The sequence below is a fragment of the Platichthys flesus genome, chromosome 1 (assembly GCF_949316205.1).
Source record: "Platichthys flesus chromosome 1, fPlaFle2.1, whole genome shotgun sequence".
Classification (NCBI taxonomy): domain Eukaryota; kingdom Metazoa; phylum Chordata; class Actinopteri; order Pleuronectiformes; family Pleuronectidae; genus Platichthys; species Platichthys flesus.
Window position 1 is genome coordinate 25,718,776 of NC_084945.1, and position 14,563 is coordinate 25,733,338.

Genomic DNA, 14,563 nt, shown 5'->3' on the forward strand with positions numbered 1-14,563 from the left:
CAAAATCATATTAATTGATATCAAAGAAATATATAAACTCATATCAATAATCAATATAAGTATTGAGGCCTCCTGCAGCTAATTTGATCATTTAATTGATTCATGAAATGTATTACAATTAATTATTCATATTTTTAAATGTTTTTTTTCCCTGTCACTCGTTCTTTCCACACATGTCTCTAGATTCAATATATTCTTTCATGCACTCTTTGCACTCTTTTACGCTCATATTTTTTAACATTTTACTTCAAACGACCTGCTGCAATGAGTGTATCTGCTTCCAGCTGCATGTAACAGAAAGGAAACAAATTTTATTATTCAGTGAGTTACCTGAGCAAAATGTTTTCTCTAAATATATTTAATTCTCCCAGTTAATGTCTGAAACTGTGTCAGATTTGATCTCATGTCCTAATATGAATCTCTCTTTGGGGGGATATATGTACCACAGTTTTTTAAGATGTATGGTGCATGCAGTCATACAATGTCATCATTCAGTGGAGGTTTCCTCGCTGTAAAAATCCTGCTCACAGTCTGCTGGTTCTTTAGAAGCATGCAGCTGTGGTTTTCCAGCATCTGATGATGCTTTTGCACATGTATGCACTTCGCATGTTTATGCACACACTGCACACTGACAGACCCACAAAAGCCATCCTGTGTTACTTTGCAATAGTTTGTTGAAGGCACCTGAACCCTGGTCCTGTAGCACAGAGACACTATGCTTATTGTTACACCTGCTCTCGATCTTTATGTCTCTCACCAGAGACACTGGATCTGTGACATGTATTGGACTGAAGTTGACTTATTCATGACATGTGAAGAAATCAGCAGCCCACGGTCCAATATGTATGATTATTTATGACAATGCTTAATCCCCTTCACTCTCTTCTTTTCTCCCTCTCTCTCTTTCTCTACGTAATTGTTTTTTCTCTCAGGACGGGAACTTCACCAAATCTGAAATCATGCCAGCAAAGCCACCATTTAACAATGTTGGACAGTCCTCCTTTGTCGACTTCGGTGAGCAAGAGAGAGATTTTTCATTTTTACAGTCCCAGTATGTTTGATTTGTGTGGTTACGAGAGAGACACAGAACCTATAAACCTACATCAGTGGTTTGTACTGTGGGGATTTGGTTTGTTATCAGACAGAATGTAAAATCTCCAAAACACTTTTAACACACTTACAGTAAGACACTTCATATGAGTGTATATGTGTGGGATCCAAGCACTTCTCATTTTAAGCTGCAAAGTTTTGGGTTTTGGAATTTTCCCTACAGCTCTCTCATCACAGAACTTTCTTTTTCCACACACACACCACACATGCTCGGCCCTTACCATAAAGGCTAATCTTATTCATGGACACACAGACACACACTCTGATATACACACCCAATCCCACATATAGCCACAGTTTTCTGAACATCTTATCCCCTAAAACAATCTTGGCCAGTAGTATTCATTGTTTTGCTCAGCTTTACATTTATCCTCAGCAAATCTCTGCAGGCTCTGTAATCTCCAAGCTGCAGCCTGTGCCCCACAAAGTGGCCACTGGTCGCTCTTGTATGAGCAAACTCCTCAGCCAGAGGAGGGGCCTTCATATTCTTGTTTTTCAAGTTAGATCCCTCTCTGATAAACAACATAATGGTATACAACAGCCTGGATTTAGTACAGGGTTGAATGAGAAAAAAATAATAAGTAACAGTCCTCTCTTTCTTAGCTTCTGCTTCTAAAATAGACAATGTGCTGTATGTCCACGAGCAGCTGGTCAGGGGACCAAGGGTAGGAGACCTCCCATTGTAGATGTAAATAACTCTAAGTGTGAAATTCTGAGCACATGATACTGAGCTTTTTGGGAGCGCTCATGTCGTCAATATTTGTACATACAATTTATGGGTTGAAACAGACCAGCTAAAGGCTAATTGACACAGATTTGCACTGTGAAATTGATTTTTGAAAAATATGGCTTTTTCTAAATTTTGTGGCTGGTTGGCAAACTTGTGTTGCTGACACCTGCTAGCTCTCAGTTAGCAACCTATCAACAGACTGCATTTGGACCGCTGACTCTTGTCTGCAACTGACTGCTAACCATGTCTCTGTGTGAGTCAGTTTATAGTGAGACAGCAGAGTGTGCAGTACAGCTAACAAGCTGGGGCATGTCTCATGTTTCCAGCTTTCCTCAAATCTAAACAGCGAGGTCACCAACACAAGGTCACAAATGTTTTCTGTTGGTCAAAGGAGAAAATTCTCGTGTCAAAGTTCACCAAAACTGACATCGACAGAGTTTCTTCACCCCTACAAGCCAAGCCAGTGATGGCAACGGTTCCGACCAAGGTAGTTATTTTTGCCCACAAAATGTCAGTGTTTTTAATTCTGGTGTTACTGGACTTCTTTTTTGCAGCATTGATTTTTAAGAGAGGAAAGATAGCTTGTCCAAAAACAATGGACATTTTATTGAATGTCTAAAGTGGGAGATACCACAGTACCTCCACTCATGTTCCATCTCTTTTCCTTGGATTAGTCAGCTTGACTCTGCTGTATTGATGTTTAACAAACAAACCCAAATCCATCACAATATATGATTGGATTTGTCCTACAAGACAATAAAAACTTAATCAACTGAGATCACATGAATACTTGTGGTTATTTTTATGAGAACAATAGCACTTTTTCTAATAACATAAAGACCCTTTACAGTAAGTTTAGGCTTTGTGCTGTCCTCAGCTGTGCTATGTTGGGTGCATTTATAATTAACTTTTGTGACTCCTGTCAACATGAACATACACAAATGCACACAGAGCTTTGCAATGATACACACATCTCTATTTGCAAGATTAATCTGTTAATCTCACTGCAGCTAAGGGTGTCCATCAAATATTTAGTGAACAAACTTCCCCTTCCCAAACTGCCAATAATGGATCAGCCGGAGGGGAAATGACCTTTGTGTGTGTGTGTGTGTGTCATGAGGGAATCTGTGTGACTTCCTGCCTATTTTGCAACTTGCTTTGGAAACATGTATGTATTAAAGTCATCATCCCTCGGGCGTTGATCTTTTTTTGTTTAAATCTAAAGCTTAAGCTTATCTCAACAAAAACTTTCATTTCTTTAATCTTTTCCTCTTTTTTTTCTCCCCGGGCTCTGAAATGTCACTTCAAGACGTTGCCCTCGTTAGTTTGGGATTGGATCCTTTGAGGGTCACGCTTATCATAATCTGCCAAATTCTAAGAGAGAGATGTCTTGCCGGATGAAAAATCTAATTGTTGGTCCCATTTTGTCTGCTTTATTGAAGCCCTCCTCGCCTGTCGCTATCAATCTTTATTTCTCTTGATCTGCTGTTTGCTTTCTATCCACAGCTTACTCGCTTTTCACGCTTGTTCCTCCTTCTTTTATTCATCTAAACAGCTTTAGGTGTCACATGGATCTTTATACTTAATTACATTGTTGGAAAATAACTTGAGAGAAGCGAGGCTCTAAAAAGGGAGGAGGTCACTCCTCTCTCCTCTAAAATAATAAATATTCACCAGAGCCTTCCTACTCTAGTAATTTGATAGTAAAGAGTTGATAGTAAAGAGTTCATAATATGGGGGTTATAAGCAATAATTGAATCAATGTTTGCGATTGAGGCCAGATTTCCTCAAATTTACCTAATCAAATAATATAAGATTTGAATTTGAACCACATTCATCTCTCTGCTTTTTTATTTTTTGTCTCTCCCATACTGTCAGGCTAAAACAGAGAGATACTCTGTGTTAACGACAGTGGAGTTAGGATTTCTTATCATATAAATTGGGCTCAATGGAAGACTCAGTATGAGTCAGAGGACATTGAGTCTGACAACATAATTGGAAAAAACATTCGAACTCTTGTGTAAAAATTCTTTCAATATTTAAAATGCCACTTGTCCATGGTGGATGTATTACAGCCTGAAGCATCTTTTGTTCTTTCCTTTATAATCTGTTGTAGATGTAAAACAAAAACATGTGAACTCTGAAGTGATATCTCAGTATATCACATATTCATATTCTCTATATATTCAAGATTTTGAGGTAGGCAAAAGTCAAGAATTCAAGTCTAAACCAATCATTGGCCATGTTACATATATTGACTGAGTTTAAAAGAGCTTGAATAAAATCTATTTATAGAAAAGACTGTTTTTTTTAGTTAAATATTCTATAAAACTATAGACAGTGTGCTGTTGAATTATCGAGTTGGTCATTTAGTAATTTTTCTCTTAATTTTAATATCATCTAAAACAAATTTACTATGAAATATAGAGACAAATATAGTGCTACAGGTTTTCCCTGCACAGAGAAGTGCGAGGCGGCTGCCTCTGTCAAATTTTGTGCCGCCTCCGCCTTCTGTCAAAATTCTAGTAGAGTGGAAACCACTTATAGTGATCATGTCTGTCCCAGCCAAATTCATCACTATGAGCAGTTGATTAGTGTAAAATAAATTTGTAGCCTCTATATGATAGTCCCAGAACTGGTGGCAAAGTGAACAGTGCCACATACCCACAAACTAACTTCGCTGCTCAACTCTATCTCTCTCCTTCTCTCTCTCTCAATATGCAAACACGCACACGCACACACACACATACAGTGTCAACGAACATATGTGTAAACTCAGACTGGGAAAAAACAACATAATTTGATCGGTTTGGCTCGATTTGACTATAATATGGGATATTGTTGTCCCATATTATAGCTAGTTATCATTTATCCTAGGTCCAGCTATCCAATCTGTTAAAGTTGCATTAACTGTTGTGTAGTTAATGTAATATGTATGTTTATATTACTGTTTGTTAGGTTGCTCAGGTGCTATTGTTTTTTGCATCTATCCCTATTTTACCTCCTACCCACTGTAACAGCAGGTGCCTGTCCACCACTGAAGTTCTGTTGGTGTTATTATCAGTCAGTGTTTGTATCTCTGTGTGATGCCACCTTATGATGACCAGCTTCTCTCCAGGCTAACTAAAGAGCACATCTTGGCTTTCCCTTGAATCAATGACCACAGGGAGGCTGAACGAAAGAGAAGAGAAAAAGTGAGACAAATGAAAGAGTGAAATGGGAACAGCATACTTCAAAGATGATATGAGCCGAGAAAGTAAAGAGGATACAAATATAGAGTATATGCTCAGTTGGATGATCTGGAAAGTGGGGAGGTGAAGATGGCAGGGAGGATAATGAAGGAATTAAGGAAAAGAGGAGGGTGAGGAGAGGAGGAGGCGGTGCAGAGAGCAGCATCGCATCCCTGTCTGATCTAGAAAGGGAATTAGTTCCATCACACATCAGTGTTAATTCTCCCTCTATCCTTCTACCTTTACCTTTCTCTCGCTGTCTCCCACTGCAATCTTCCCTGTATCTGTCATCAAATTCCAATGTATATATTTGGATTTGAAATAATATATATATTATAATATGCAATAATAACCGCTGCAATAATGATTCTAAACCATACATTAGAAAGGAAATCGATGCCTACCAACAGTGGCTGCTGAGTGTCATTCCGGTTGTGTTGTGTTCATATTTCTGCTGGCTAGTTGCAGTGCTGTGAGGCTGCACCTCTGCCTCCTTTCTGTTGTGTTGAGCTTTATCGAGGATCTGTTGGAGAGCTCATTTACTAAACTTCAGTCACTCTTGGATTCACAAAGAACTGTGTATTTAAATCTTTCAAAGAAGTCATAATTGCATTATATATATTTAATTCCATATGTAGCTATGTTCAGTTATTCCTGCCTCTCGCTTTGTTCAGTTTGTAATGATTACAGCTGTCTCAGAATCTGGTATTGTCTTCTGTTAGAGTCATAAATACTGAGTTTGTGTTAAGATTGTGTAGTGACACATATCCTGGCATTTCCATCAGCAGAGAGGTCATTGAATTGCTGGGAGAAGTCAGACCACCTGCCCAAGCATGTCTTTGCATGTAATGCTATGTGTAGTATCTTTTCACATTGTAAGTTTGGCATTTGGTGTCTGAAGCATCATAGCTAATGGCTTATGTGCCATCTTACTCTCATATACTGTATCTTTGATGGTGTTAATCCACCACTCATCTATTCGCCCCCAGCTCTAAAGGATAAATGGTACAGATAATATACGGATGCCCTCTCTCTCTTTCTACATTCACATAGCAAATACAGTTAACTGTCAAATCAACTTTGAGTGGCATTTTAATGTTAATTGCAGTATGTGTACTTACTTAGTAGAACCTTTGACAACTTTATTTATAACCTTCGTGAAGAAGGTTATTATTTCACTCTTAATTATTATGCAAAAAACAGTGAAATGATTAACATGAAACTTGCCTGAAAAATGGTAGTTTGAGTCAGGGGAGAACCCTTTCAATTTTGTTCAGATCTTCTTCATAGAATCAGTGATTTGCCAGAGAATACATTTTCTTTTCTATTACTACTTATGGGATCCAAATAATACACCGGATCTAGTGAATTTAAATGTGATTTGATTAAGGGGCTGTAGGGTCTCAGTGCTGATGTTTTTTTTCCCGGTGACCAGCAGATCTTGACTTTGTAGTTAAGGTCAGTGACTTTTAAGTTTGGCGTTAATGCTAAAAACATTTATCTCATTCTCAGAAAAACTAATTTGTAGATATAAATGCAGGAATCTTTTAATTTCATTAATGTAGTTTTAAAGCTGAACATAGGTTAACTGTCAATGTGTGATTTTTAACTGAACATTAAGGGATTTGACACTTAATAAGTACCATTCGCAATCAGTTGAATACCATGCTTTGAAATTGGACTAAATAATAGTAATAATAAAAAACTGACACTAATGTCTCAACTGCAGGACTGACCTCAGAGCAGTCATGCTCTCAATAATAAACACCGTAAACACCAAACAGGTAGAAATCATTTAGATCTGAGTGCTATGTTTGCTCGTTTCATATTTACATATTTTTGTGAGGTGATGTTTTTGTGTATCTTCCGCGGGCAGCAAACATTGGCCAGACCTGCAGTGTGTGTACATGCGTATGGATATGTTCATGGATTCATACTGTAACCCGTCCTCATTCCTTGTCTTTGTGTGCTTGTGCCGCTGTTTCCAGCTCGAAACTCTTAATAGATGCACAGCATATGCCAGACAAAACAGGCCCATCTGCCTTATCACTGAGGTAATTGCATTTTTCAAAGTGACAGCGGCCGATGCATAATTCATCATTAGGTAAAGCGCAACAAAGTCCCACAACGAAGTGTGTCAGCGAGCTTCACCGCAGGTAGGATGGGGGGAGGCTGCTCTGTGACCAGCAGTTCGCTAAGATAGGGACATTTTCAGACAGCGAGACGGGATTGGTTTGGAAGTGATATTTAAAATTGGAAAGGCTGTCATCATGCTGTGTGTGTGCGTCTGCATGCAAATGTGTGTGCGTGCAGGTAAGTCAGCATGTTAACAGGACGGCCTTTTTCTCTCTGCTCTCCCCTCGGGCATTCTTTCCTTCACTCATCTTATTATATTGTGTTACATCCAACCTCTCCTCCTCTCCCTCTTTTCTGTCTGCCTCATTCTCTTGGTAACCACTGCATACCTTCCACAGTTTTTTGTTTTTGGCTGCCTTGTCAAGTTTTCAGCCCGTCTATTCTGCTTTTCCAGTTTGACATTTTCCATCACTTTCTCTCTCTGTGTCGCACTCCTTGAAATGGGTTTACCTGTTAAAAAAATCCAGAGGTTCTGGAGTGCTGCCTGATGAGTAAACGCCGAGCAAGTTCTGTAAGCAGCATCACATTACAGCATACATCTGCATTTTTGTTAAAGGCATCCCCCTAGACCAGATTAAATGCGGCAAAGGAAAATATAAAATCTCCTAATCAAGCAGCATTTTGTGATATATCTTGCATTTAAAAATATTCCAGTCCAAATGCAAATTACAGAGTCTCCGAGGCTTACCGTTTTCTGAATTCAGCTATATTCATTTGCACATCTGAATATGCAAACGACCAACGCACATCTGACACAAAAGTGTCCTTCATTAAAGGTTAAACCCACAACTCCCTCTTTCTTAGTCTAATATCTACTGCTCAGTAATTATGCATAAATAGTACTATCAATTATAAGAATCCACCCACAGTGATCTATGCACTAATTAACACTTTATTTTTGAAGTCATTTAAAACATCCCAGGGTGGCATTGTACATGTGTTCTGCATTTAAAGAGGAGTTCAGGATTTATCATGTTGCCTTTATACATTTTTATAATATACCACAGATTTTGAAACGGACAGGGGCGTACTGGGTTTCAGGAAAGGTCAAGGAGGTCAGGGAGTTGTAGTGGGGCCAGTTGATTAGACCCATTCACCAACACAGTCCTAGTGAATTCTCTCTGAAGCTTCAAAGCCACAAAATGGCATTTAGAACTGTCCTCAACACCTGCACACCTGTTTTTCATGCAATTATACAATTAGCCAATCAAGAATAATTTTAGTTTGCATTTTCCCGAAGTTGCTGATCTCCTGGGATTTTCGCACGCAACAGTTTCTTGAGACAAATCAGAATGGAGGGAAAATAAAAAACACACCCAGAGAGTTCTGTTGACTGAATCAATTTGTTGGTGAGAGAGTTGAGAGGGGGGAAAGGCTGCAGTAACTGAGATAACCACTCTTTAACTGTGATGAGAAGAAATTCATCTCAGAGAGAACAACATGTAGAAGCCTTGGGTGGATCAGCTAAAACAGCAGAAGAGTGAAAAATGCAGCCTGTTCTGATGAGTCTGGATTTCTGCTGAGTCTGAATATGCAATCAACAGCATGATTCAATGGAAATTAGATTATACAATCGAGTCAACCTGGAGCAGAATCTTAAAGGAAGATTCACTCATAAGCTTGTGAAACTTGCTTAATTTGAATTATATATAAAAGTTAAATATATAGTTCTCTCAGTCTTGAGTTTCAAGATCTATGTCATACGACCCACATTCCTCACTGTCTATTATGCCTTTAGCACACACACTTATAGAAAATGTGCACATGACAGTGGCACACGCACAAAGCTCTGCTCTATGAGATCATAGGGTTCATAATGAGGCACAGCATCCCACCATTTTGCATTTGCATGCATATTGTAATTTGCATTGTATTTGGCACCCTGCTGTATACTCTGAATTCCAGTGTGTATTCGTACAGTGTATTCTCTTTTCATCCCTCTCTTTCTCTCTTTCCTATCTTGCCTTTAGCTATTTTCTCTTCCTTTTTCCCTGTGTCCTCTCCCAGGTCTTTCCTCTCTTCAAAGCCCTCTCCGTTTCAACCCTACCTGCAGTTCCCTCCCTCTATGGCTCTCTTAGCCAATATCCATCACACCATACACAGTCAGCAGGAGGGAGAGAGGAAAAGTGGTAGGGAGGGAGGAAAGACGGGAGGCAGAAAATGGGTGTGAATAAAGAGGAGGAGAAATTACTGAGACAAGAACGCAGCCATTAACAGTGAGAAGGGAGGAACAGAGGGAGTGACAGAGAAGTGAGTGTAAAAAGGAGGAGATGAAGCAGAGCGTAGCGGGAAAAAAAGAGAGACAGATGAATAGATGAATGAAAAAGGGTAGTGATGGAGGAAAAGACCGGGGGGACACAGGGAGGGGACCTGACTTTGTTTAACAGAACTGACAGTAAAGCATGGGAGACAGAATGGTGAGTGATAACCTGAGTTAGGCTGATTTAGTTCTGAATTCTGTCTCTCTCTCTGCTGCTTTGTTCCTCTGCTTCCAGTTCCTCATATCGACACACTGCTGTGTCTTTCTGCTGCATAATACAGCTTGCATACTCAGTCCCAGCTTTTTCCCATTACACCCACAGTGATGCAACTCATTCGCTCTCATTGCCCTCATCTAAATGATTTGTCTAGAAAAAAGCACAGTTTTGGTCCTAGCCAGTACAGAATAATCGGCAGTCGACATTTAGAGCAGGCCTGTAGCCTTTGTGAAGATTTGTGTTGACTGTTGTGCACTTTAGAATGCAGGCAGAGTGGGAGTTAGCAAAAGAGTTAGGAATGAATCAAAGTAGGGCACTTGCACATAAGTCAGGAGACTTTGTAAAAGAGTGAATGTTCAAAATCAAAGCTGCAAATTCTGAATATCTTTTCATTTAGTTTGACCCTCCCTGCCTTGAAAAGGCTCCTCACCTTCACTTTGTAACAAAGACTGTTTAATATCTGTCGTCCGCAAACCCTGTCCTAAGCAAATTGATTTATGTTTCAATTTGCTGCTCTTCAATAGAAATAAAATTGAGTAAGGACCACGTTGATTACATTATTAAATGTTTTTGATACAAAATATGTAGTGGTGGCAGTTTTCCAAAATGTTATTTGCTTGCTTTCCCTGATGTACTACACTAAACGAGTTAAAGAAAATCACATGGTAATTACGTTATCCGACATTGTCATCTATATTTTAACCAATTAACCAATTAACCAATAAATATGTTGGAGAAGATTAATATTTTTTAATTGGAGCCCACAAAATCTGCTCTAAACAAGACATGTTATTATATTTAACATCTGTTTAAAGTGTATGCAACACTGTCCCGAGAATAAACAGAATAAAAAATGGGTGTGTGATTTGATTTCCTCGTCCCACATTCCATTAACCTGTAATTCAAGTAAGCATAAGACACTGGCTAAAATCTGAAAACAATGTATCAACATTTGGACCTTGACTGTTTTGTTTAACTTTTTTTTTTAATGAGTATGATTCCCCCCCCCCCCCCCCCCCCCATCTGCATCTTGCATAGTTGCCCCTGACAGCCACGTTCAGTTTCTCCTCCTCCCCTGCTTGGTACTGTCATTTATCATCAGTGTCATTCAGCTCTCACCTTCCACATGGCACAACATCTGTTTGGGAGTGTTGCACTTGCACTGTTGAATCGGATTCAGATCTGCTGTGTGACGAGAGGCCTGCAAGCAGTTTCACCTCTTTATGTCTGGTGTCAATGTACATGCCAACCCCTGAGTGCGTGTGCAGTGTATTTATTAACTCACCAAATCTCAAAGGTGACATTCAAAGGTTCATGTCATTTAGGTAATCAAAATGAAGAACCTCACTCAAGATGCACTGATGGATTATATATTTAGCATAACATTCAGGACTCCACTGATTATCATCATTATTGATTATACCGATAATTTATTTAATAAATAAAATATGATTTGATCTAAAGTATAACATTAAGCAGTACATGTTGCTCACAATCATAGAATGTAAAATAAAAAGACTGGTAACATGATGGCTCCCCAAAAGTGAAGCTAAAGGCTCTTGATCACCACTTTGTTTGTAAATAAATAAATACTGCCTCCTTCATGTTAGTGGATGGCACATGCACCACACTAAAACAAAAAATCACACATTATAATTTGTTTTGTCAAAGATGGTCTTTGTCTTGATTGTCAGGTGAACTACTACCACATCCTACCCTTGATGGGAGCTTGAGTTGCTGAATATTTATTGTCTTAAACGTTCATCTTTATTTGATGTTTATGTTCACAATCCTTTAAATATTGTTTTCCCATTTAGTCCGACCAACAGTAAACAAAATATATTAAATTATCTTCAGTTGTCACCTTACCCACCATCTTTATCACACTGCTGCATAAATAGGGATAGGGATTTTATTTATATTGCGGCTCTAATGTGTGCAATTTGGACTAGTTTGAGATGTCTTTATTTTCTCTCGTGAGTGGGTGCGTGCTTGCGTCTGTGTGTGAAGCTGTGAACCTGGTGTGTTCTTTGAAGAGCTGTTGTTTTTGATTTGGGAGCCTCAGTCCCTGTCCATACATTAGACGATGAAGCCTGCATAAATTACGATAATAATAATTAATAGCGAGGAAATCAATGAAGAAAATGATACTTCAAGTGAACTGACATTAATAAAAGGCTTCAAAGATATGAGTGCTGCTTGGATCTGTGTTTGCTCGTAGGAAACAAGCAGGTGTTCCTGTGATACATGTCACACAAGGTAAAATTAAAAAATTAAAAAAAACACTTACAACTTTCTTTCTGAGGTATTGTGATCGAGTAAAATATTAAAATACAACATTTTTTGAAAATAATTCAGGCGGCTTCCCACTGGCACAATTCAGTATTGTTGATTTAAAATCAAATTCTTTGTCCTTTCTCTGGCAGATGGTGATGGCTATCAGGACCACCTCCTCCCTGTGTGTTTGGATGGAGACTGTAAGCGCAGTGCCATCTACCTGGCCAAGTCAGGCTCACAAGAGGTAATTAATACACACATATACAAGTCACTCTCCTGAGTTTATTATCTATCCAGTAAACCACTTTTCATTTGTCATTGTTCTGTGAGCTATTCTTATCCCATGCTAGACAACACCTCTGTTCTCTCTGCCCCTCCTGCTAAAAACACTCCCTTCTGAACAATGCTCGGCTCAGTTTAATTTCTTTCAGTTATAATTTCATGATCAGAGGAGACAGAGGTAGACTGCAAACTATGGATATAATTTATTTGTTTCAACTTCATTTACATTTATTGCTCATTATATTTACATCTGTTATCTAAACCACTTATCCTTCAAGGACCACAGGGACATTGGGCCAGAGGCGGGGCACTTGTCCATCACAGGGCCAACATACAAAGACAAACAACCATTCACTCTTACATTTACAATGACAATCAATTAAGGGTCTCCAATCAACCTGACCCCAATCTGCATGTATTTGGACTGTTGGAGGAAGCTGGAGAAAACCAACAGTGACTCGGAGAGAACATGCAAACTTTTGTACATGTAGCACTTCCTAAAGGATATTCAATACCTCAGCTAAAAATAAATGGAAGAAGTCCTTATACTGTATCTCACAAATATGAATAATTCGTTTTGCTCCCTCATTTGTAGCTCTGCAAGAAATTACATCTCAAAGTATTGAAATTGTACAATAATACAAAATAGCTTTTTCAGTTCTTTACATTCTTAAAAAATGTTGGGGTATAAGTTTTCTGCACTTCTGTAGAAGTATAATAAAACCAGTTGTTGACATATGTTTAATTTATAAAGAACAACATGTCAGTTCTGTTAAATTGTATTTTAATTAGTTAGTCAGTTGAAAGAAATGTAATTGACAGCTATTTCAATTTCTGACTCAATCTGTAGATTTCTGTTTTGATCAAGAAAATTATCTAGATTGATTTTGCAAATAATTGTTGCAGGTGTACTAGTCCGGTCAACAACTGCTTACAAATATGTATCCAAGTAGGTTTTTGGTCAGTGTCTTTCAACAACCCATAAATTGAATCATTCCAAAAGACTGACTCATATTAGAGATCTGATCTGTTTTGTCTGTGATCAATGGCAGGTTCAATTCAGGCAGTGTTTGTTCGAGCCTCCACCACAGTCGCCTTTTCAAACTCCTCTGAGAAATACCACCTCACCAGTGGCTATCTATTTCAGGAAGGCATTAAATGTGTTGCTCACTGCAGGGGTCTCTTGCTTAGAAAGACATCGGGGGCTGATCCAGCAGGCGTCATTTTGTTTACGGAGCTGTGCAAGATGGAAGTTATAGATATGTACACACAGTCCCATACGATTAACATGCACATATGTGCGTGGACAGGTTCTCTAGCAGTTCCCCTTGCAATCTCCTACACCACCACCACCCACGTAGAGAACCATCTTATGTGATTCTTTTCAGTTGCATCCTACCAGTTGGCAGGAGACCCTGGTCCTTTTTTATCCTTCCTCTGCCACCAAAGAACTAGCATCCAGTTCTCTTTCAATCCAAAATAGAAATATTACAGGCTTATCTGCATGTCCGCCCCCACACAGATGTGCACATAAAAGATACACACACACACACACACATGCACAGAGGTACACAGACACACACTCCCTGTGGACATGCCTTCTTTTGTTTGCCTGTCATCTACAAAAAAAATTATTGAAGGAAGAAGTGTGTCGAAGGAAAGGGAGGGAGGGAAAGTGGAGAGAGGAGGACTTACAGGCACTGATGGATAAATTGAACACATGTTGTGTTCTGTGCGGCTATGTGTTTGAAAGACAGTCATCACTGTCGAAGAGGGAGACAGGCGGAGAGGGAAGGGTGGGCTGAGTCAGAAGGAAAGCAGCCTCACTCGAAGATGCCGTGCTTTTATGGAAATGGTGATAACAGTGTGCATACAATCACAATGACAACCGCCTTCAACAGAAACCAACACACACATGTGCAGTTGTTCTGTTTCTCTGCATCACAGTAATGATCTAATCAATTTGTCGTTATCTGTGGTGTAAACACTCTGAGCCGTTATTACACACGATATCACGTCATTTGTGTGTGTGTGTTTGTGTGTGTGTGTGTGTGTGTGTTTGTGTGTGTGTGTTTGTGTGTGCGCTAGTGCATGCGTGTGTGGCTCCATAACAGCGGCTCCCCAGCAATGTTAATGTGGCAGCGAGTCAGCAGATGTCTTCCCGAGAGGTATCTTCACACCAACATGGATATAGAAAATGGAAAGGAAATGGAGGGAGGAGAAATGTAAGAGATAGAGCAAATAGAAGAACAGCAGAAAGAGAAATTGGAATGAAAAAGTAGGAGAGTGGAAAGACAGAAAGGAAGGAAGAAAGAGGATAG

The 14,563-nt window shown here is 39.2% G+C and overlaps 1 protein-coding gene across 1 annotated transcript in view; it reads left to right on the forward strand.

The window, feature by feature from the left end:
* The window catches only part of itfg1 (integrin alpha FG-GAP repeat containing 1), a 140,924-nt gene that overhangs the window by 32,139 nt on the left and 94,222 nt on the right, over positions 1-14,563 (forward strand). The window contains exons 8-9 of the mRNA XM_062390039.1: positions 933-1,014; positions 12,110-12,204. Coding sequence (XP_062246023.1) covers positions 933-1,014; positions 12,110-12,204 — 177 coding nt within the window. The remainder of the gene's footprint in view (positions 1-932; positions 1,015-12,109; positions 12,205-14,563) is intronic.